This window comes from Mya arenaria, chromosome 5 (genome assembly GCF_026914265.1).
Source record: "Mya arenaria isolate MELC-2E11 chromosome 5, ASM2691426v1".
Classification (NCBI taxonomy): domain Eukaryota; kingdom Metazoa; phylum Mollusca; class Bivalvia; order Myida; family Myidae; genus Mya; species Mya arenaria.
In genome coordinates this window covers 36,654,233-36,679,120 of record NC_069126.1, presented here as the reverse complement: position 1 = coordinate 36,679,120, position 24,888 = coordinate 36,654,233, and the positions used below count along the sequence as shown (strand labels likewise).

Below are 24,888 nucleotides of genomic sequence, written 5' to 3'. Positions count from 1 at the left end.
AGATTTTTATATTTAAATTTAAAAATTGATGCTTTATGCATTATGCAAAAAAATGTCAAAACGGTAAATCTGTGTGAAGATTTAAGATCGGAATAAAATCCATGTCTAGCTTTTCGCATAAAAGACGACCTTAAAAATAAGTATAAAACCAATGGATTTAAACGAAAAAGACATGTCGCTTTTTTCTATGGAAATTCGCCCAGTTTAAATTTTTTCACGGAATCTTTTTTGAATCAATTCAAAAGTAGAAAGTCTTGTAGAAAAAAAATCTCTGGCATATTCATGATCATTTACTTTATATGTTTTTTAAACAAATTTTAAGAGTGACGGCTATGATTTATGTTCATTACTCAGTTTTTTAAACAGTCATATAATTTAAAAGCAATAAAGGAACAAGCGACTGGCTTCTGTAAAACACTCTAAGACACAAACATTTTATCACAAGAAAACATAACGGTGACCTTCAGCGTTGACCGTCTCACTAAATTGAGAAGAAATACATGATCGGAGCTCTATGCTCGAAAAGAAAATAAGGCTACAAACAACCAATTTACAGCAGAGTTCCGCGGGCAATGATTTTTCCATTATTTACAATACAAACTCTTTTTTTCAATACAGTGCCAAATTATGTTAAGTTCAATGAAATAGAGCACCCGTTTCTTCTCTTTCATCCAACTTTAATAAACTATTGATATTTGAATACAAGCACTCTTTTTTCTGTATTAACATCCGGATCTTGGTCAACGGAGGTGGAAATAACGTGGTATTGAGCCATTTGGCTCAAGACCACAGTTATCTGCCCCCCGTTGACCAAGATCCGGATGTGAATACAGAAACAAAGAGTGCTTGTGTTCAAGTATCAATATTTTATTAAAATTGAATGAAAAAGAAGCAAAAAATGTTCTTTTTGCAGAGAACTTGACTGAATTTGACACTCTATTGCAGAAATTGATAGTTTTCAATGTAAATATTGGAAAAATCATAGCTTGTGCAAGTCTGAAAATTAGTTGTTTGTAGCCGATTGACTCCCTGGCGGAAGGGTTATGTATTTGAACTAAATTTTGACAGTCGGGTCAATGGTCAACATGGTGTTTTCTTGTGATTATATTTTGTGTCTTGAATTGTTCTAGAGATGCCATGTCCTTGTTTTTCAATTGGTGTGTGTATAAAGTCAAAAGCCAGGTTAGTGTCTATATGAAACATATAGTAAAAATAACTGTGGTCTCACGCCTGATATAGAGGAAGCTTTTGGAGGGGTGGCCTATTTTAAATTGTTATAAATTCTTAATTTATACAGCTATCTGGTTGAAATTTGGCCAGTTGACAGTGCTTAGCCATAGAATATTGGTGTTTGAGTATGAAATGTGAAAATCTTATATTACATAATATAAATTAATAATATATAATTTTCTTATATATTTTTGACATTTTTAAAAAAAACTACTTTCACTTTCAATTTAATGTTTGGAAATAGTTCCAAATGATGGTAACTAATGAATGAAAGCCTCACTTTCAATTCCAAAGTATAAATGGAGGGATTTTTTTAACATAGGAAGCAGACCCAGGAGGAACTGTCTGTTGAAGACCCCCCCCCCCCCCACCAAGCTGCCCACCAGAGGCCAAGCTGTACTTGGTGTTTGCCAACATGCTGTAATTTGTAAGTACTTCAAGATAATATATTAAAAAATGGTATCCAAACTGAAGTACAAAGTGAGACAGTTTGGTCATAAAAGCCCATTGAGACTGTTTGTTCCATTCCTAAATGAATTTCTTTCATGTTGTCAATCATTTCTGATGTGGCTTTGATAATAATATTATTTTCTAATGAAACTGCTGACTTGTATCAGTCTTTGGTCTGTATTGTGCATCTATTCACACATTTTGTTTGCTCTTTTAAGCAAACATTACAATAATTGCAAATTCTATAAGCAATTAAACAAAACTTACTGCACATAGGATGCAGAATGATGTTTTATTTAGTGTGCATATGATTTTCAGCTTATGGACAAGAAAACATATACTTTAACAATCACAGCAACACAATGAGATCCCAATTTTAAAGAAATAATGCCACCTTTCATTAATTCATTAATTCATTCTATCAATCATTCATATATATTCATTAATTCATTCATTTATTCAATTTATTCATTGAAAAACTTGACATTTCTCAAGGCAAAATAAATAAAAAGTGAGCAGCTTTCATAAAGAATAGAGCCTTTTCCCTTAATGCATTAAAAAACACAACCTTAATACAGTATAAATGTTTTAAAAACCCTAATTTATTGCTTATTTTAATAGCCAGCCTGGTTGCTGTAGCCACAGAGGAATTTTCAAGGACAAGAACCAGTGCTGGTAAAACTGTGGTCTCTGTGGTTTTCCATACCGGCTCTCGGCAAGGATTTTCAAGAAAGGAATACCATCTCCAAGTAAGAAGAAATTCTAAGCATGTCTGGTTTGAATGCTTGCAAAATGCATCTGGGTACTCAATAAGATGAGGTTTACCTTTGAGTTGTTAAAAACTGATTGCAAAATGTCCAAAAGACTATATATTCTATTAAATTTGTCCTGAAAATCTTTGAATTCATGAACTTTTCTGCATATTTATCACATTTATGACTATATTAAAGGTTGTGTATGCCTCAAATGAGTGTTTACAGGCCTTTTTCAAACTTTAACAGTAGTGGCAGATAGTTTTATTTGTGTAAAACATTGCTTTTGTGTCTTGCTTGCAGATCATGATGTGCCAATAAGCTCCAGTTAGCTGCGGCCTTTTCCCCTGGCGGTAGTCCTGCAATCTGAATCCAGGAGATGCAGCTCTGAATCCAATATTTCAGAAGAATGAAGATGTTAGTCAACTCTGTAGTGCTTGTTTGTGTGTAAATGATTCCAATGAGTGAGATTTATAGCAAATCAGGTGTAAATAAGCATCTTATAGACAATAGTGAAGTGCTGTACTCTGAATTTAATGCCAAATCTAGCCTTCAAAACAGATTCTTAAAGTAATTTTTTTTTAAAAATGGGCATAATAATGCTATCTCTGCATTTTCTACATCATGTAGCCACCTCATACATGAAAACACTAGCAGTTGTCATGAATCTTTAAGTTTTGGTGTGTTTTTTGCCATTTCCTTTGTTGCGCCATTTGTCCCGGAAGCCAACAATTTGGCATATAGTGTTGTTTAGACTGTCTATTAACACATTATCACTAAATTTCTTGTGTTAAACTGAACAGTTCTGTTATCTTTGTATATAAGTGGACCAGAAAAGCAAAATTTTGACAAGTTGAGGCATTTCAGTTGGGCTCTATGTCATTTTTTATATAAAACACAAAGCCGATGAAGTGGAAAAACCTTATTTTGCTTAGAAAAAATCTTAAAAGAGTAGGCAGGCCAGTTTTGTGGTGCTGTTCTATAGACACCATTAAAAGCTACAAGGAAAACTTTACTTGGTCAAATTATTCCAATGCATAAGGAAATAATGGCTCTTCAAAGGTTTGCGGCTTAACATTTGAGGGAAATGGCTGTTTCTGCTTTTTATGAAAATACCACAGGTGCTAATACTTGTCTCATTCATTTAGTGTTTGATATATCATTGCCAAACTTTCAGTATGTGTTGCATATAGCCTGAAGCTGAACTATAGGAGTTTTGAAGTCTGTTTCTGAAAAAATGTTGCTTAAATAGGCTCAAGACCACAGTTATCTGCCCCCCGTTGACCAAGATCCGGATGTGAATACAGAAACAAAGAGTGCTTGTGTTCAAGTATCAATATTTTATTAAAATTGAATGAAAAAGAAGCAAAAAATGTTCTTTTTGCAGAGAACTTGACTGAATTTGACACTCTATTGCAGAAATTGATAGTTTTCAATGTAAATATTGGAAAAATCATAGCTTGTGCAAGTCTGAAAATTAGTTGTTTGTAGCCGATTGACTCCCTGGCGGAAGGGTTATGTATTTGAACTAAATTTTGACAGTCGGGTCAATGGTCAACATGGTGTTTTCTTGTGATTATATTTTGTGTCTTGAATTGTTCTAGAGATGCCATGTCCTTGTTTTTCAATTGGTGTGTGTATAAAGTCAAAAGCCAGGTTAGTGTCTATATGAAACATATAGTAAAAATAACTGTGGTCTCACGCCTGATATAGAGGAAGCTTTTGGAGGGGTGGCCTATTTTAAATTGTTATAAATTCTTAATTTATACAGCTATCTGCTTGAAATTTGGCCAGTTGACAGTGCTTAGCCATAGAATATTGGTGTTTGAGTATGAAATGTGAAAATCTTATATTACATAATATAAATTAATAATATATAATTTTCTTATATATTTTTGACATTTTTAAAAAAAACTACTTTCACTTTCAATTTAATGTTTGGAAATAGTTCCAAATGATGGTAACTAATGAATGAAAGCCTCACTTTCAATTCCAAAGTATAAATGGAGGGATTTTTTTAACATAGGAAGCAGACCCAGGAGGAACTGTCTGTTGAAGACCCCCCCCCCCCCCCCCACCAAGCTGCCCACCAGAGGCCAAGCTGTACTTGGTGTTTGCCAACATGCTGTAATTTGTAAGTACTTCAAGATAATATATTAAAAAATGGTATCCAAACTGAAGTACAAAGTGAGACAGTTTGGTCATAAAAGCCCATTGAGACTGTTTGTTCCATTCCTAAATGAATTTCTTTCATGTTGTCAATCATTTCTGATGTGGCTTTGATAATAATATTATTTTCTAATGAAACTGCTGACTTGTATCAGTCTTTGGTCTGTATTGTGCATCTATTCACACATTTTGTTTGCTCTTTTAAGCAAACATTACAATAATTGCAAATTCTATAAGCAATTAAACAAAACTTACTGCACATAGGATGCAGAATGATGTTTTATTTAGTGTGCATATGATTTTCAGCTTATGGACAAGAAAACATATACTTTAACAATCACAGCAACACAATGAGATCCCAATTTTAAAGAAATAATGCCACCTTTCATTAATTCATTAATTCATTCTATCAATCATTCATATATATTCATTAATTCATTCATTTATTCAATTTATTCATTGAAAAACTTGACATTTCTCAAGGCAAAATAAATAAAAAGTGAGCAGCTTTCATAAAGAATAGAGCCTTTTCCCTTAATGCATTAAAAAACACAACCTTAATACAGTATAAATGTTTTAAAAACCCTAATTTATTGCTTATTTTAATAGCCAGCCTGGTTGCTGTAGCCACAGAGGAATTTTCAAGGACAAGAACCAGTGCTGGTAAAACTGTGGTCTCTGTGGTTTTCCATACCGGCTCTCGGCAAGGATTTTCAAGAAAGGAATACCATCTCCAAGTAAGAAGAAATTCTAAGCATGTCTGGTTTGAATGCTTGCAAAATGCATCTGGGTACTCAATAAGATGAGGTTTACCTTTGAGTTGTTAAAAACTGATTGCAAAATGTCCAAAAGACTATATATTCTATTAAATTTGTCCTGAAAATCTTTGAATTCATGAACTTTTCTGCATATTTATCACATTTATGACTATATTAAAGGTTGTGTATGCCTCAAATGAGTGTTTACAGGCCTTTTTCAAACTTTAACAGTAGTGGCAGATAGTTTTATTTGTGTAAAACATTGCTTTTGTGTCTTGCTTGCAGATCATGATGTGCCAATAAGCTCCAGTTAGCTGCGGCCTTTTCCCCTGGCGGTAGTCCTGCAATCTGAATCCAGGAGATGCAGCTCTGAATCCAATATTTCAGAAGAATGAAGATGTTAGTCAACTCTGTAGTGCTTGTTTGTGTGTAAATGATTCCAATGAGTGAGATTTATAGCAAATCAGGTGTAAATAAGCATCTTATAGACAATAGTGAAGTGCTGTACTCTGAATTTAATGCCAAATCTAGCCTTCAAAACAGATTCTTAAAGTAATTTTTTTTTAAAAATGGGCATAATAATGCTATCTCTGCATTTTCTACATCATGTAGCCACCTCATACATGAAAACACTAGCAGTTGTCATGAATCTTTAAGTTTTGGTGTGTTTTTTGCCATTTCCTTTGTTGCGCCATTTGTCCCGGAAGCCAACAATTTGGCATATAGTGTTGTTTAGACTGTCTATTAACACATTATCACTAAATTTCTTGTGTTAAACTGAACAGTTCTGTTATCTTTGTATATAAGTGGACCAGAAAAGCAAAATTTTGACAAGTTGAGGCATTTCAGTTGGGCTCTATGTCATTTTTTATATAAAACACAAAGCCGATGAAGTGGAAAAACCTTATTTTGCTTAGAAAAAATCTTAAAAGAGTAGGCAGGCCAGTTTTGTGGTGCTGTTCTATAGACACCATTAAAAGCTACAAGGAAAACTTTACTTGGTCAAATTATTCCAATGCATAAGGAAATAATGGCTCTTCAAAGGTTTGCGGCTTAACATTTGAGGGAAATGGCTGTTTCTGCTTTTTATGAAAATACCACAGGTGCTAATACTTGTCTCATTCATTTAGTGTTTGATATATCATTGCCAAACTTTCAGTATGTGTTGCATATAGCCTGAAGCTGAACTATAGGAGTTTTGAAGTCTGTTTCTGAAAAAATGTTGCTTAAATAGGCTCAAGACCACAGTTATCTGCCCCCCGTTGACCAAGATCCGGATGTGAATACAGAAACAAAGAGTGCTTGTGTTCAAGTATCAATATTTTATTAAAATTGAATGAAAAAGAAGCAAAAAATGTTCTTTTTGCAGAGAACTTGACTGAATTTGACACTCTATTGCAGAAATTGATAGTTTTCAATGTAAATATTGGAAAAATCATAGCTTGTGCAAGTCTGAAAATTAGTTGTTTGTAGCCGATTGACTCCCTGGCGGAAGGGTTATGTATTTGAACTAAATTTTGACAGTCGGGTCAATGGTCAACATGGTGTTTTCTTGTGATTATATTTTGTGTCTTGAATTGTTCTAGAGATGCCATGTCCTTGTTTTTCAATTGGTGTGTGTATAAAGTCAAAAGCCAGGTTAGTGTCTATATGAAACATATAGTAAAAATAACTGTGGTCTCACGCCTGATATAGAGGAAGCTTTTGGAGGGGTGGCCTATTTTAAATTGTTATAAATTCTTAATTTATACAGCTATCTGCTTGAAATTTGGCCAGTTGACAGTGCTTAGCCATAGAATATTGGTGTTTGAGTATGAAATGTGAAAATCTTATATTACATAATATAAATTAATAATATATAATTTTCTTATATATTTTTGACATTTTTAAAAAAAACTACTTTCACTTTCAATTTAATGTTTGGAAATAGTTCCAAATGATGGTAACTAATGAATGAAAGCCTCACTTTCAATTCCAAAGTATAAATGGAGGGATTTTTTTAACATAGGAAGCAGACCCAGGAGGAACTGTCTGTTGAAGACCCCCCCCCCCCCCCCACCAAGCTGCCCACCAGAGGCCAAGCTGTACTTGGTGTTTGCCAACATGCTGTAATTTGTAAGTACTTCAAGATAATATATTAAAAAATGGTATCCAAACTGAAGTACAAAGTGAGACAGTTTGGTCATAAAAGCCCATTGAGACTGTTTGTTCCATTCCTAAATGAATTTCTTTCATGTTGTCAATCATTTCTGATGTGGCTTTGATAATAATATTATTTTCTAATGAAACTGCTGACTTGTATCAGTCTTTGGTCTGTATTGTGCATCTATTCACACATTTTGTTTGCTCTTTTAAGCAAACATTACAATAATTGCAAATTCTATAAGCAATTAAACAAAACTTACTGCACATAGGATGCAGAATGATGTTTTATTTAGTGTGCATATGATTTTCAGCTTATGGACAAGAAAACATATACTTTAACAATCACAGCAACACAATGAGATCCCAATTTTAAAGAAATAATGCCACCTTTCATTAATTCATTAATTCATTCTATCAATCATTCATATATATTCATTAATTCATTCATTTATTCAATTTATTCATTGAAAAACTTGACATTTCTCAAGGCAAAATAAATAAAAAGTGAGCAGCTTTCATAAAGAATAGAGCCTTTTCCCTTAATGCATTAAAAAACACAACCTTAATACAGTATAAATGTTTTAAAAACCCTAATTTATTGCTTATTTTAATAGCCAGCCTGGTTGCTGTAGCCACAGAGGAATTTTCAAGGACAAGAACCAGTGCTGGTAAAACTGTGGTCTCTGTGGTTTTCCATACCGGCTCTCGGCAAGGATTTTCAAGAAAGGAATACCATCTCCAAGTAAGAAGAAATTCTAAGCATGTCTGGTTTGAATGCTTGCAAAATGCATCTGGGTACTCAATAAGATGAGGTTTACCTTTGAGTTGTTAAAAACTGATTGCAAAATGTCCAAAAGACTATATATTCTATTAAATTTGTCCTGAAAATCTTTGAATTCATGAACTTTTCTGCATATTTATCACATTTATGACTATATTAAAGGTTGTGTATGCCTCAAATGAGTGTTTACAGGCCTTTTTCAAACTTTAACAGTAGTGGCAGATAGTTTTATTTGTGTAAAACATTGCTTTTGTGTCTTGCTTGCAGATCATGATGTGCCAATAAGCTCCAGTTAGCTGCGGCCTTTTCCCCTGGCGGTAGTCCTGCAATCTGAATCCAGGAGATGCAGCTCTGAATCCAATATTTCAGAAGAATGAAGATGTTAGTCAACTCTGTAGTGCTTGTTTGTGTGTAAATGATTCCAATGAGTGAGATTTATAGCAAATCAGGTGTAAATAAGCATCTTATAGACAATAGTGAAGTGCTGTACTCTGAATTTAATGCCAAATCTAGCCTTCAAAACAGATTCTTAAAGTAATTTTTTTTTAAAAATGGGCATAATAATGCTATCTCTGCATTTTCTACATCATGTAGCCACCTCATACATGAAAACACTAGCAGTTGTCATGAATCTTTAAGTTTTGGTGTGTTTTTTGCCATTTCCTTTGTTGCGCCATTTGTCCCGGAAGCCAACAATTTGGCATATAGTGTTGTTTAGACTGTCTATTAACACATTATCACTAAATTTCTTGTGTTAAACTGAACAGTTCTGTTATCTTTGTATATAAGTGGACCAGAAAAGCAAAATTTTGACAAGTTGAGGCATTTCAGTTGGGCTCTATGTCATTTTTTATATAAAACACAAAGCCGATGAAGTGGAAAAACCTTATTTTGCTTAGAAAAAATCTTAAAAGAGTAGGCAGGCCAGTTTTGTGGTGCTGTTCTATAGACACCATTAAAAGCTACAAGGAAAACTTTACTTGGTCAAATTATTCCAATGCATAAGGAAATAATGGCTCTTCAAAGGTTTGCGGCTTAACATTTGAGGGAAATGGCTGTTTCTGCTTTTTATGAAAATACCACAGGTGCTAATACTTGTCTCATTCATTTAGTGTTTGATATATCATTGCCAAACTTTCAGTATGTGTTGCATATAGCCTGAAGCTGAACTATAGGAGTTTTGAAGTCTGTTTCTGAAAAAATGTTGCTTAAATAGGCTCAAGACCACAGTTATCTGCCCCCCGTTGACCAAGATCCGGATGTGAATACAGAAACAAAGAGTGCTTGTGTTCAAGTATCAATATTTTATTAAAATTGAATGAAAAAGAAGCAAAAAATGTTCTTTTTGCAGAGAACTTGACTGAATTTGACACTCTATTGCAGAAATTGATAGTTTTCAATGTAAATATTGGAAAAATCATAGCTTGTGCAAGTCTGAAAATTAGTTGTTTGTAGCCGATTGACTCCCTGGCGGAAGGGTTATGTATTTGAACTAAATTTTGACAGTCGGGTCAATGGTCAACATGGTGTTTTCTTGTGATTATATTTTGTGTCTTGAATTGTTCTAGAGATGCCATGTCCTTGTTTTTCAATTGGTGTGTGTATAAAGTCAAAAGCCAGGTTAGTGTCTATATGAAACATATAGTAAAAATAACTGTGGTCTCACGCCTGATATAGAGGAAGCTTTTGGAGGGGTGGCCTATTTTAAATTGTTATAAATTCTTAATTTATACAGCTATCTGCTTGAAATTTGGCCAGTTGACAGTGCTTAGCCATAGAATATTGGTGTTTGAGTATGAAATGTGAAAATCTTATATTACATAATATAAATTAATAATATATAATTTTCTTATATATTTTTGACATTTTTAAAAAAAACTACTTTCACTTTCAATTTAATGTTTGGAAATAGTTCCAAATGATGGTAACTAATGAATGAAAGCCTCACTTTCAATTCCAAAGTATAAATGGAGGGATTTTTTTAACATAGGAAGCAGACCCAGGAGGAACTGTCTGTTGAAGACCCCCCCCCCCCCCCCACCAAGCTGCCCACCAGAGGCCAAGCTGTACTTGGTGTTTGCCAACATGCTGTAATTTGTAAGTACTTCAAGATAATATATTAAAAAATGGTATCCAAACTGAAGTACAAAGTGAGACAGTTTGGTCATAAAAGCCCATTGAGACTGTTTGTTCCATTCCTAAATGAATTTCTTTCATGTTGTCAATCATTTCTGATGTGGCTTTGATAATAATATTATTTTCTAATGAAACTGCTGACTTGTATCAGTCTTTGGTCTGTATTGTGCATCTATTCACACATTTTGTTTGCTCTTTTAAGCAAACATTACAATAATTGCAAATTCTATAAGCAATTAAACAAAACTTACTGCACATAGGATGCAGAATGATGTTTTATTTAGTGTGCATATGATTTTCAGCTTATGGACAAGAAAACATATACTTTAACAATCACAGCAACACAATGAGATCCCAATTTTAAAGAAATAATGCCACCTTTCATTAATTCATTAATTCATTCTATCAATCATTCATATATATTCATTAATTCATTCATTTATTCAATTTATTCATTGAAAAACTTGACATTTCTCAAGGCAAAATAAATAAAAAGTGAGCAGCTTTCATAAAGAATAGAGCCTTTTCCCTTAATGCATTAAAAAACACAACCTTAATACAGTATAAATGTTTTAAAAACCCTAATTTATTGCTTATTTTAATAGCCAGCCTGGTTGCTGTAGCCACAGAGGAATTTTCAAGGACAAGAACCAGTGCTGGTAAAACTGTGGTCTCTGTGGTTTTCCATACCGGCTCTCGGCAAGGATTTTCAAGAAAGGAATACCATCTCCAAGTAAGAAGAAATTCTAAGCATGTCTGGTTTGAATGCTTGCAAAATGCATCTGGGTACTCAATAAGATGAGGTTTACCTTTGAGTTGTTAAAAACTGATTGCAAAATGTCCAAAAGACTATATATTCTATTAAATTTGTCCTGAAAATCTTTGAATTCATGAACTTTTCTGCATATTTATCACATTTATGACTATATTAAAGGTTGTGTATGCCTCAAATGAGTGTTTACAGGCCTTTTTCAAACTTTAACAGTAGTGGCAGATAGTTTTATTTGTGTAAAACATTGCTTTTGTGTCTTGCTTGCAGATCATGATGTGCCAATAAGCTCCAGTTAGCTGCGGCCTTTTCCCCTGGCGGTAGTCCTGCAATCTGAATCCAGGAGATGCAGCTCTGAATCCAATATTTCAGAAGAATGAAGATGTTAGTCAACTCTGTAGTGCTTGTTTGTGTGTAAATGATTCCAATGAGTGAGATTTATAGCAAATCAGGTGTAAATAAGCATCTTATAGACAATAGTGAAGTGCTGTACTCTGAATTTAATGCCAAATCTAGCCTTCAAAACAGATTCTTAAAGTAATTTTTTTTTAAAAATGGGCATAATAATGCTATCTCTGCATTTTCTACATCATGTAGCCACCTCATACATGAAAACACTAGCAGTTGTCATGAATCTTTAAGTTTTGGTGTGTTTTTTGCCATTTCCTTTGTTGCGCCATTTGTCCCGGAAGCCAACAATTTGGCATATAGTGTTGTTTAGACTGTCTATTAACACATTATCACTAAATTTCTTGTGTTAAACTGAACAGTTCTGTTATCTTTGTATATAAGTGGACCAGAAAAGCAAAATTTTGACAAGTTGAGGCATTTCAGTTGGGCTCTATGTCATTTTTTATATAAAACACAAAGCCGATGAAGTGGAAAAACCTTATTTTGCTTAGAAAAAATCTTAAAAGAGTAGGCAGGCCAGTTTTGTGGTGCTGTTCTATAGACACCATTAAAAGCTACAAGGAAAACTTTACTTGGTCAAATTATTCCAATGCATAAGGAAATAATGGCTCTTCAAAGGTTTGCGGCTTAACATTTGAGGGAAATGGCTGTTTCTGCTTTTTATGAAAATACCACAGGTGCTAATACTTGTCTCATTCATTTAGTGTTTGATATATCATTGCCAAACTTTCAGTATGTGTTGCATATAGCCTGAAGCTGAACTATAGGAGTTTTGAAGTCTGTTTCTGAAAAAATGTTGCTTAAATAGGCTCAAGACCACAGTTATCTGCCCCCCGTTGACCAAGATCCGGATGTGAATACAGAAACAAAGAGTGCTTGTGTTCAAGTATCAATATTTTATTAAAATTGAATGAAAAAGAAGCAAAAAATGTTCTTTTTGCAGAGAACTTGACTGAATTTGACACTCTATTGCAGAAATTGATAGTTTTCAATGTAAATATTGGAAAAATCATAGCTTGTGCAAGTCTGAAAATTAGTTGTTTGTAGCCGATTGACTCCCTGGCGGAAGGGTTATGTATTTGAACTAAATTTTGACAGTCGGGTCAATGGTCAACATGGTGTTTTCTTGTGATTATATTTTGTGTCTTGAATTGTTCTAGAGATGCCATGTCCTTGTTTTTCAATTGGTGTGTGTATAAAGTCAAAAGCCAGGTTAGTGTCTATATGAAACATATAGTAAAAATAACTGTGGTCTCACGCCTGATATAGAGGAAGCTTTTGGAGGGGTGGCCTATTTTAAATTGTTATAAATTCTTAATTTATACAGCTATCTGGTTGAAATTTGGCCAGTTGACAGTGCTTAGCCATAGAATATTGGTGTTTGAGTATGAAATGTGAAAATCTTATATTACATAATATAAATTAATAATATATAATTTTCTTATATATTTTTGACATTTTTAAAAAAAACTACTTTCACTTTCAATTTAATGTTTGGAAATAGTTCCAAATGATGGTAACTAATGAATGAAAGCCTCACTTTCAATTCCAAAGTATAAATGGAGGGATTTTTTTAACATAGGAAGCAGACCCAGGAGGAACTGTCTGTTGAAGACCCCCCCCCCCCCCCACCAAGCTGCCCACCAGAGGCCAAGCTGTACTTGGTGTTTGCCAACATGCTGTAATTTGTAAGTACTTCAAGATAATATATTAAAAAATGGTATCCAAACTGAAGTACAAAGTGAGACAGTTTGGTCATAAAAGCCCATTGAGACTGTTTGTTCCATTCCTAAATGAATTTCTTTCATGTTGTCAATCATTTCTGATGTGGCTTTGATAATAATATTATTTTCTAATGAAACTGCTGACTTGTATCAGTCTTTGGTCTGTATTGTGCATCTATTCACACATTTTGTTTGCTCTTTTAAGCAAACATTACAATAATTGCAAATTCTATAAGCAATTAAACAAAACTTACTGCACATAGGATGCAGAATGATGTTTTATTTAGTGTGCATATGATTTTCAGCTTATGGACAAGAAAACATATACTTTAACAATCACAGCAACACAATGAGATCCCAATTTTAAAGAAATAATGCCACCTTTCATTAATTCATTAATTCATTCTATCAATCATTCATATATATTCATTAATTCATTCATTTATTCAATTTATTCATTGAAAAACTTGACATTTCTCAAGGCAAAATAAATAAAAAGTGAGCAGCTTTCATAAAGAATAGAGCCTTTTCCCTTAATGCATTAAAAAACACAACCTTAATACAGTATAAATGTTTTAAAAACCCTAATTTATTGCTTATTTTAATAGCCAGCCTGGTTGCTGTAGCCACAGAGGAATTTTCAAGGACAAGAACCAGTGCTGGTAAAACTGTGGTCTCTGTGGTTTTCCATACCGGCTCTCGGCAAGGATTTTCAAGAAAGGAATACCATCTCCAAGTAAGAAGAAATTCTAAGCATGTCTGGTTTGAATGCTTGCAAAATGCATCTGGGTACTCAATAAGATGAGGTTTACCTTTGAGTTGTTAAAAACTGATTGCAAAATGTCCAAAAGACTATATATTCTATTAAATTTGTCCTGAAAATCTTTGAATTCATGAACTTTTCTGCATATTTATCACATTTATGACTATATTAAAGGTTGTGTATGCCTCAAATGAGTGTTTACAGGCCTTTTTCAAACTTTAACAGTAGTGGCAGATAGTTTTATTTGTGTAAAACATTGCTTTTGTGTCTTGCTTGCAGATCATGATGTGCCAATAAGCTCCAGTTAGCTGCGGCCTTTTCCCCTGGCGGTAGTCCTGCAATCTGAATCCAGGAGATGCAGCTCTGAATCCAATATTTCAGAAGAATGAAGATGTTAGTCAACTCTGTAGTGCTTGTTTGTGTGTAAATGATTCCAATGAGTGAGATTTATAGCAAATCAGGTGTAAATAAGCATCTTATAGACAATAGTGAAGTGCTGTACTCTGAATTTAATGCCAAATCTAGCCTTCAAAACAGATTCTTAAAGTAATTTTTTTTTAAAAATGGGCATAATAATGCTATCTCTGCATTTTCTACATCATGTAGCCACCTCATACATGAAAACACTAGCAGTTGTCATGAATCTTTAAGTTTTGGTGTGTTTTTTGCCATTTCCTTTGTTGCGCCATTTGTCCCGGAAGCCAACAATTTGGCATATAGTGTTGTTTAGACTGTCTATTAACACATTATCACTAAATTTCTTGTGTTAAACTGAACAGTTCTGTTATCTTTGTATATAAGTGGACCAGAAAAGCAAAATTTTGACAAGTTGAGGCATTTCAGTTGGGCTCTATGTCATTTTTTATATAAAACACAAAGCCGATGAAGTGGAAAAACCTTATTTTGCTTAGAAAAAATCTTAAAAGAGTAGGCAGGCCAGTTTTGTGGTGCTGTTCTATAGACACCATTAAAAGCTACAAGGAAAACTTTACTTGGTCAAATTATTCCAATGCATAAGGAAATAATGGCTCTTCAAAGGTTTGCGGCTTAACATTTGAGGGAAATGGCTGTTTCTGCTTTTTATGAAAATACCACAGGTGCTAATACTTGTCTCATTCATTTAGTGTTTGATATATCATTGCCAAACTTTCAGTATGTGTTGCATATAGCCTGAAGCTGAACTATAGGAGTTTTGAAGTCTGTTTCTGAAAAAATGTTGCTTAAATAGGCTCAAGACCACAGTTATCTGCCCCCCGTTGACCAAGATCCGGATGTGAATACAGAAACAAAGAGTGCTTGTGTTCAAGTATCAATATTTTATTAAAATTGAATGAAAAAGAAGCAAAAAATGTTCTTTTTGCAGAGAACTTGACTGAATTTGACACTCTATTGCAGAAATTGATAGTTTTCAATGTAAATATTGGAAAAATCATAGCTTGTGCAAGTCTGAAAATTAGTTGTTTGTAGCCGATTGACTCCCTGGCGGAAGGGTTATGTATTTGAAGTCAATTTTGACAGTCGGGTCAATGGTCAACATGGTGTTTTCTTGTGATTATATTTTGTGTCTTGAATTGTTCTAGAGATGCCATGTCCTTGTTTTTCAATTGGTGTGTGTATAAAGTCAAAAGCCAGGTTAGTGTCTATATGAAACATATAGTAAAAATAACTGTGGTCTCACGCCATTTAGTGTGTGCATCCTAGACCACATACGGGTACTTGACAGTTTGTTATAACGTACCTTTACTGTATTACTTTTCATAATAATAATTTTCATTTTATATTTCATAAGCCTTTCCTAAAATAATATCAGTGATCTCATTGAAACGAAGTCCACTTCGGAAAAAGTGTGTTCCAATGTGCAATATCATATTTATGACAACATGTATACACGGAAATAAATCAAATACTTTCTGACACTCGGGTTAGCTCTAGGTCTTTGAAAAGATGCTATTAAAGATGTCTAAGACCAAAAGAAAATGCAGTTTGTTTATCGTGTGTTTCTTAAAATCAAGCTCATGAAATACAAAATGACATAATTAGTGAAACATGAGTTTTGATTTATTTTTATCCTAATTGTGCAAAACATTAAATATTTGTAATACTTTCGCCGTGAATTAAATGCAAAATGATTTGGCTTTCAACAAATTCTAATTGTGGTATACCTGGAAACACTAGCACGGCGGTCTGATTCTAACTCACACTTCATAATACTAAAATGTGAGCAAAATTAATATTACCTGTAAACCATTGTGACGTCATAAAGCAGTACAGTGGTGGGGTGCGGGAGTAGGTTTTGTGCCAGTACGATCATGCGATGTTTTCTTGCGATGGTGACGCAATGAACGTTCATAAGTTCCACTTTGGATAACAATTCATTTATTTATATTCTCATCAATCGTAATATCAGGAAGCAAAATGCATTTAAACACACTCAAATACCTATAACAGAAGTGAGAAGTGTTTGACCTGATGATAGCCATAACGAAACATCCGTCTTGTATCGCTCCTTCCTTCACCTGACCAATATACAGGCAATGCTGACCACATTACATTTCATTCACACAAACCTAAATATTCACGTGTCCAGGGGCTAGACTTCATTGTTCAAATACAATATAATATCTTTACACGTTCTATTGTGTTGCTATATTTTAATTAAGAGTGTGCACTGGACTGACACGGATTACTCGAGATATGTACTGCTCTTGTGGGTGCTGTCCTGGTGGGGCGTTGTTAAACTTTTGATATAATGATAGTATGCATTATATTGTTTTTGTATTAAGTAGGTACTTTCCTGGTGGGGCGTTGTTAACGTCTATATACATTATATTTGTATTCTAGTGGGTGCTGTCCTGGAGGGGCGCTGTTAAAATATGTAAAAAAATATATTTGTATTCTAGTGGGTGCTGTCCTGGTGGGGCGTTGTTAAAATATGTAAAGAATTATACATGTAATTGTATTCTAGTGGGTATTGTCCTGGTGGGGCATAGTTAAAGTATGTATGAACTATACCTGTATACACGAAGGTGCCGTCTTGTCGAGGCGTTTTTAAGTATGCATACATTATATTTGTATTATAGTGGGTGCTGTCCTGGTAGGCGTAGTTAAAGTATGCATACATTATATGTTTATTCTAGTAAGTGCTGCACGGTGGGGACGTAGTTAAAGTATGCATACATTAAACATGTGAATTTGTATTCTAGTGGGCATTAACTGGTGGGCGTAGTTAACGTATGCATACATTATATTTGTATTGTAGTTGGTGCTGTACTGGTAGGGCGTAGTTGTAGTATGCATATATTATATTTATATTATAGTGGGTGCTGGCACCGTAGGATGTTGTTAAAGTATGTTTACATTATATTTGTATTATAGTGGGTGCTGTCCTGGTGGGTGTAGGTAAAGTACGCATACATTATCTTTGTATTATAGTGGTTGCTGTCCTGGTAGGCGTAGTTAAAGTATGCATACATTATCTTTATATTATAGTGGGTGCTGTCCTGGTAGGCGTAGTTAAAGTATGCATACATTATCTTTGTATTATAGTTGGTGCTGTCCTGGTAGGCGTAGTTAAAGTATGCATACATTATCTTTGTATTATAGTGGGTGCTGTCCTGGTAGGCGTAGTTAAAGTATGCATACATTATCTTTATATTATAGTGGGTGCTGTCCTGGTAGGCGTAGTTAAAGTATGCATACATTATCTTTGTATTATAGTGGGTGCTGTCCTGGTAGGCGTAGTTAAAGTACGCATACATTATCTTTATATTATAGTGGGTGCTGTCCTGGTAGGCGTAGTTAAAGTATGCATACATTATCTTTGTATTATAGTGGGTGCTGTCCTGGTAGGCGTAGTTAAAGTATGCATACATTATCTTTATATTATAGTGGGTGCTGTCCTGGTAGGCGTAGTTAAAGTATGCATACATATTCTTTGTATTATGGTGAGTGCTGTCCTGGTAGGCGTAGTTAAAGTATGCATACATTATCTTTATATTATAGTGGGTGCTGTCCTGGTAGGCGTAGTTAAAGTATGCATACATTATCTTTATATTATAGTGGGTGCTGTCCTGGTAGGCGTAGTTAAAGTATGCATACATATTATTTGTATTATAGTGAGTGCTGTCCTGGTAGGCGTAGTTAAAGTATGCATACATTATCTTTATATTATAGTGGGTGCTGTCCTGGTAGGCGTAGTTAAAGTATGCATACATTATCTTTATATTATAGTGGGTGCTGTCCTGGTAGGCGTAGTTAAAGTATGCATACATTATCTTTATATTATAGTGGGTGCTGTCCTGGTAGGCGTAGTTAAAGTATGCATACATATTATTTGTATTATAGTGAGTGCTGTCCTGGTAGGCGTAGTTAAAGTATGCATACATTATCTTTGTATTATAGTGGGTGCTGTCCTGGTAGGCGTAGTTAAAGTATGCATACATTATCTTTATATTATAGTGGGTGCTGTCCTGGTAGGCGTAGTTAAAGTATGCATACATTATCTTTGTATTATAGTGGGTGCTGTCCTGGTAGGCGTAGTTAAAGTATGCATACATTATCTTTGTATTATAGTGGGTGCTGTCCTGGTGGGTGCAGGTAAAGTATGCATGCACTATATTTGTATTATAGTGGGTGCTGTCCTGGTGGGTGCAGGTAAAGTATGCATGCACTATATTTGTATTATAGTGGGTGCTGTCCTGGTGGGTGCAGGTAAAGTATGCATGCACTATATTTGTATTATAGTGGGTGCTGTCCTGGTGGGTGCAGGTAAAGTATGCATGCACTATATTTGTATTATAGTGGGTGCTGTCCTGGTGGGTGCAGGTAAAGTACGCATGCACTATATTTGTATTATAGTGGGTGCTGTCCTGGTGGGTGCAGGTAAAGCTCTGCCTCTCTCAACCCCACACCCTTTATTTCTGACGTCTATTTGTACACACACATAAGTATGTTTATATGCAGCATTCCATTTCTGACTAAACTGTTACAATTAAATCAAAATGTTTTCGGCTCCGATGCTACAAATGTCAAATCCAGAAAGCACCTTTTACAAAGCCGCACACAGGAAAAGTATGATCAAAGGGAGACAACTATATATCACCGAGAACCTATAAACCATGTTGAGTTGAAAATGGACATAAACAGTATGGTTGTATGGTCTCTTTTTCAGAGGTTTATACGAGTAAAAAAAAACATCGGGGAATTCAGTTCCCGATAGGTTTGACTATGTGCTGTGCTAAAACTCTATGTAAAACTCAAAATCTGATCGTCTAGAACGTGTATAACTTGCGAGCGCTTAATGTTAACAGCGTTTCATGGAAAGTGTTTTCGTTCCGTAGATTTAGGCAATTCCCTCGCATATTTAAAGCTTGGCAAAAGGTTGCCTCGCTACAAATTGTAGAACTGCATTTACCATACATGTACTTGGTGTAATCGGCTGGATTTTGTCAACGTTGTGAGCAAAAAATAATACAGTTCTAAGATTGAATAAATGTAGACTAAACTGTAACTGTATTAAATCAAACATGCGTATATTAAGTTTTTGAAATATAAAGCGAGTTGAAAACCATGAAAAATGACAGCACGTAACGTGTCAAAGACATTAGCATGCATCCCAAACCGGGCCTCTGTACACGGCCCTCAGGTGTATGCACTTTGTACATAAAACTCTTATCGACTCTCGCACACACCAGGTGCAATAACTCCATGCTCTAGCTCTTGGGCTATGATCAATACTCAACAATGGTACATGTACTTATAATAGTACATGTACTTTAGGCATACATGACAGCCAGAGAAGAGAAAAACAGAAAATATATTTTTATTTTCTTATTTTTTTTTATTAAAGAACATAAAAAAGTAGAAAATAAGACCCGAGTTTTGGTAGGCGGGCCTCAACGGTGCACTAGTTAGAGTACATATTGTTTGACCGCAGCTATACCACCAAAACCTAGGTTATAAAATCCCCTGCCCCCCCCCCCCCCCCCCCCCCACCCCAAATACCCAGTGATGAGCTCCGCCTTAGGCCGACAGCTGAAACGAGAAGACAAATCTAAAATAATTATGGTCTTTATATTGTAATTTCGAATATATCGCAGACAATGTACGTAACTTCTCAAATTGTTTGACAGATTTAAATGACAGCGTTGATTAAAAAATGAACGTGTTTCAATTACTTTGTGAATTCAGTTGTTTTGAAATGTGCGAAGACAACAGCTTTTCGGACGTTATGGCCAATGACAAAGCGGCCTCGGAAAAAACGAAAAAATGGAGCTTGAAAATCGGGCTAGAGATATTTCGCCCTTTTGTTTTAAAATAAACTTGACCGAAAATAAGAACGACATTAATAAAGGATGCTCAAAGGGACTCGCTCATGTTTTAGACCTACTTTTTTGTTCACGTTTATGCAGCTGAAAAAAACTAATGTTATAATTATTTTACATTCCGATACCGAAATTGTCGAAAAAAATACAATTAAAGTATACAAAAACAACATAGTCTTAGTGGGCAGCGAATCCACGCTGGTACAGCTAAGAAAAATAAGGAAACTGAAAACAAAACCACTCGCCCACGAGGATTCTTACATAATCTGAGGGATGATTTTAAGCCTTTAGGCTTTAACCTTTTGTTGAAAGCGTAACTAATTATTTTCAAAATAGTGGACTTCTATATGAGCATATATCAACATTGTTGAAGGGTTCCAGTGTAATTATTTGCCACACTTTATTTCGTCATAAAAAGTGCATTTAACAAAACATGAGCGAGTACCTTTGGTGCTTTTATTTTTCAGATAAATGCCAAAAGTACGCTTTTTAATTAAGTCAATAAAATGCGATTAAATTCATTAGTTCAAGAGATGACTAACATTATTCTTGTTAAAATAATGAAATAAGAAATATGTTTAACGGAGGGGTGGGGGAGTATCCCTTACCCTAAGCATGCCCTTCCTGTTGATCCTGCTGGTGTCGAAGGTTGAAAGCAAGACCCTCTCCTTGAGGCAGAGTTCGGGCTGAACATAGATCATACATGTATGAATATTGGTTATTAGTGGCATATGTGTGGATGAAGAACTTTACACAAAATAAAAATTGTTCAATGAAATTCAGTTCGAGTTAGCAAGACATGAAGAATATGAAGAATAACGGAATATCAATAAATAAGTGTAGGAAAAAAATGTTTATATACTATTGTTGGCTTGAACATGTTCATAAAATAAAATGTTTTGAAAAAAGAAATGCAATTTCATTTATGATGTCTGTTTTTTTATATGCCTTGGACATGTTCTCTAGTTCTTACCAAGGCGTTCTTAAAGCAATATGCGCGGGAGGTCTTGCCGTAAATTAACCTCGCGAAGTCTGCAACCTGCTCAGCACTGAAAATCAGACAAAATCCATGTTGAGTTTCCTTTTTATCTGGTCGTATAGAGCTTAAAAACTATTGGATTTTTTAAACCAATGACATATGGCTCAGTCAAAATTACGAAAATTAGAAAAATGAACTACGCTAAATTAGATCAATTTGCAAAACCCGAGCAAAGCGGTCGATGCTCTCACGTCCAACAAGAGCATCGCTGGGATCACCGATTATAAACAAACATGGTTAAGGGTAGATAACTTAAAAAGTTTGCATGAAAGGATTATGGTTCTTATACTATGCGCTACCCCTCATTGCCATCTAAATAAATACCAGTTTTATTTTAATACCATTAAAAGTTATTCACCGGACAAGGGTATGACGGACGGAAGGACGAAAGGAGGGATGGCCAGAGCGGCGACTGCGAGCTCTCCCTTCGGGAAGCATAAAAATGCGATTCGTAATAAATTGGCAATCAAATTTTGTTTAAATTGAGATTATAACTATTGATTCTCAAAAGTAAGAACTGTTTGTGACCCAAGAACCAGGTGCTTTTATACCTACCTGATATCCTGCCTGTTCGTGTTCATCAGAAGGGTAATGGCCGCCTCCATCTCCGCCAGGATGAGACTCTCAAGCCTTTGCGCTTGCTGCAGAAGGTAAATTTATTTAAAAAAAATAATTATGCAATATTTAATTAAACACGTTGATTTTGAGTTACGTGCACTTTGAGAATGGGTGGGGATAGGTAAAAGATTTCAAATGTCATTTAAATTGATTCACTTTCCTTTGCAATGTCGCTGTTGATTAAATAGAAAGAAAATCAACTACACACACTGTTCTAGTGAACATAGGACATTTTAACGAAAACATCCAACAAATTTCCTTTTTATATAGTGCTATACTGTATATGTTTTATAGATGACATTTTTAAGCAAATCAAGAGAGGCCGATATGTGTCATTCAGTCTCATCAATCCAAACCTATTCATTCTATTTTATTTAAAACTGGAAAACGATAAGTTCAGTACCTCGAGGACAGATTTCCTGAGAGTGAATTCGTTCTTAAATGATTCCATAAACGTCTCTACATTCTGCTGGTGCTTCACCTGCTTTCGCTCCAGGATGCTCTCCAGCTTCTGGTAAAAGAACAAAATAATAATTATGTATTGTCTTTTACATGTCTTTGAGTTGTATGACTTTTTTGAATATGTTCAATACGTTATTATATCAAATACAAACGGATTAACGACAAATCGTTATTACCAAACAGAAAATAATTTATACCACTCGAAGAGCTCGCAGCTGCATTTGCAGTATTCATTTAAAAGTACCAAGGCCAATGTTACCACGTACCTTCAATGCCTTTGGCCGAACATCTACATCCGTCTGGTTTTGCCGGTCTGAACATTTCTGTGTGGCAATGATTAATTTTCCCTCACTCTTCCAGCATGCCTACAATGTACACATCAACAACAACATCATTGTTTAATATTATATGACTGCAACAGCAACATCAGCATTGCTTAATAGTGTTTGAACAAAACAACATCAATATTGTATTACCACAACAACAACAGCATGGTTTTATATTGTATGACCACAACAAGAACAGCAACATTGTTGAAGAGTTTATGGCCACAATATCCGCAGCAATTTACCTGCACAAACCGTGGTACTGGAAATTGCACGCTTGACCATCATATTCTTGTATCATTGAATAAAAATGTTCTAGAACTTTATTCAAAAGCTTCTGCCAACTAACCTTTCTGGCCTTTCTGAGGACTATGAGAGAGTCCTGGTGTTTGTACATTTCGGAGATCAGCTCTTTTTTCTTCTCTCTCCACGTCTGTACAGTTTTGTACGAAAACCTGGAAGGAAGCGCATTGTTTGACGAGTGTGTGACTCCATGATCGTGTACACACACGTTTGGCATACACTGACGAACTCAACAGTTAATAATAATATTAATGAACAAATACAGTTGTGTATTTCACAAATCGAGCAGTCGCACAGAATGCATGCATGCCATCTGACGGTAGTTCAAGTTCAAGGATGGGGATAAATAAAACCGATAAAATATTTCAACTTTTACTAGTATTTAAATGCAGAAGATGTTCCAGGAAATTATTCCATTTTAAAAATGAAAATGTAGAATAAGGACCTTATAAAACAGGAGGATTGACATCTTTAGTGATAACATAAGGACAGTTGTTTTAATTATCCCACGAGAGTCAATATGGTTTTAGAAGGAATTAACCTATTTAAAAGCTTACAGCTGTAAGGCTGGCTTGTCTGTGACTGAATGCGTGTCTTTGGGCTTGCCACCGTTTAGTTTGGATGTTACTTTGCGCTTGATTCCGCCCAACATACTGCCGAGAGCCCGCACTGGAGACGCGGAGAGAGAGTGAGAGACAGAATATAGATTGAGGAACAGGTGGCAGTTGGGAAGCTAAAGAAACATTATTCCACATAAAGATTGGTTTAAATATTGTATACATGACTGGCATACAGTTTCAAGTAACGACTAAAAAAGATTGTTGGCTTAGCATCAAAACAGCAAGAATTTAACAGATGGAATTGAAACGAATGTCACTGTTTAAGAAAAATAACAACAACTGTGACATTCATAGAAATAACAAGGCTATATTTTGATTGGTGACAAAAAGAAAAGGTAAAGAAAATGAAAAACGTGCTAGACCAATGTTTCTTACGTGGTAGTATTTACATGTGTATAGTTAAGTACAATACCTTGTTTCAAAATGTTTGGCATCTTCGATTTCATTTTAATAGGAGCGGAAGTGGGAACGAACCCTGTGGTGTTACAAAACGCCCCCAAATCGCTGAAACTGAATAACGAAAATGGTATTAGAAACCGTTTAATGTGCGTTAGTCCGATGTTAACTTTAATAATAAAATGCTTTCGACTGCATAGATAAATTTAAATCAACAATAAAGCTCAGAATGCTTAATCAACTCATATTATACATTGTCTCTCGTTGGCTTGAACGTTGCTGTTAATTAAAGTACATTGTACATTAAAATATATCTATCCATCAACATTGACTTACAAATAAATATAAATAAATTTACACACTATTAATAGGTATCAGCTGTATTCAAGTCTTTTGAGCTTTGCTGACTTCAACTTACACATGCATGTTTGCCGTGAAGACTTTTGGGCGAGGAATGTACACCACCGTTTGGCGTTTGTTGGTGGAATCTCCACAATAAAGGCTTAGTGTAGGGTCAATTTCTGACCATTGGTCCTTTTCAGATGTAAAACAGACGCCCTCGGCAGGATAGTCATCAGTTTGGGAAATAGCCCTGACAGGGGTATGAGTATGACATACATCAACTGGGGATATAGCCCGGACAGAGGGCTGAGTTTGACCGGCATTAACTGGAGAAATATCCCGGACAGCGGCCTGAGTTTGACCGGCATTAA

At 34.9% G+C, this 24,888-nt stretch overlaps 1 protein-coding gene and 1 long non-coding RNA gene across 2 annotated transcripts; one reads left to right on the top strand and one right to left on the bottom strand.

The window, feature by feature from the left end:
* The first annotated feature begins 1,594 nt into the window (after positions 1 to 1,594).
* Positions 1,595 to 14,939, top strand: LOC128235374 (uncharacterized). Its single transcript, XR_008261202.1, has 15 exons — positions 1,595 to 1,657; positions 2,302 to 2,429; positions 2,736 to 2,849; positions 4,459 to 4,566; positions 5,211 to 5,338; positions 5,645 to 5,758; positions 7,368 to 7,474; positions 8,119 to 8,246; positions 8,553 to 8,666; positions 10,276 to 10,382; positions 11,027 to 11,154; positions 11,461 to 11,574; positions 13,184 to 13,289; positions 13,934 to 14,061; positions 14,368 to 14,939. It is a non-coding gene; the product is annotated as an uncharacterized LOC128235374 (long non-coding RNA).
* Positions 14,940 to 20,091: 5,152 nt separating this feature from the next.
* Positions 20,092 to 24,664, bottom strand: LOC128233817 (uncharacterized). Its single transcript, XM_052947673.1, has 9 exons — positions 24,594 to 24,664; positions 24,192 to 24,289; positions 23,206 to 23,311; positions 22,797 to 22,895; positions 22,472 to 22,579; positions 22,006 to 22,091; positions 21,385 to 21,460; positions 21,020 to 21,097; positions 20,092 to 20,121 (listed from the first exon to the last, which is right to left on the bottom strand). Exons 3-9 carry the CDS (start codon positions 23,251 to 23,253, stop codon positions 20,110 to 20,112), a joined length of 507 nt encoding a protein of 168 aa, XP_052803633.1. The 5' UTR covers positions 23,254 to 23,311; positions 24,192 to 24,289; positions 24,594 to 24,664; the 3' UTR covers positions 20,092 to 20,109.
* Positions 24,665 to 24,888: the final 224 nt, after the last annotated feature.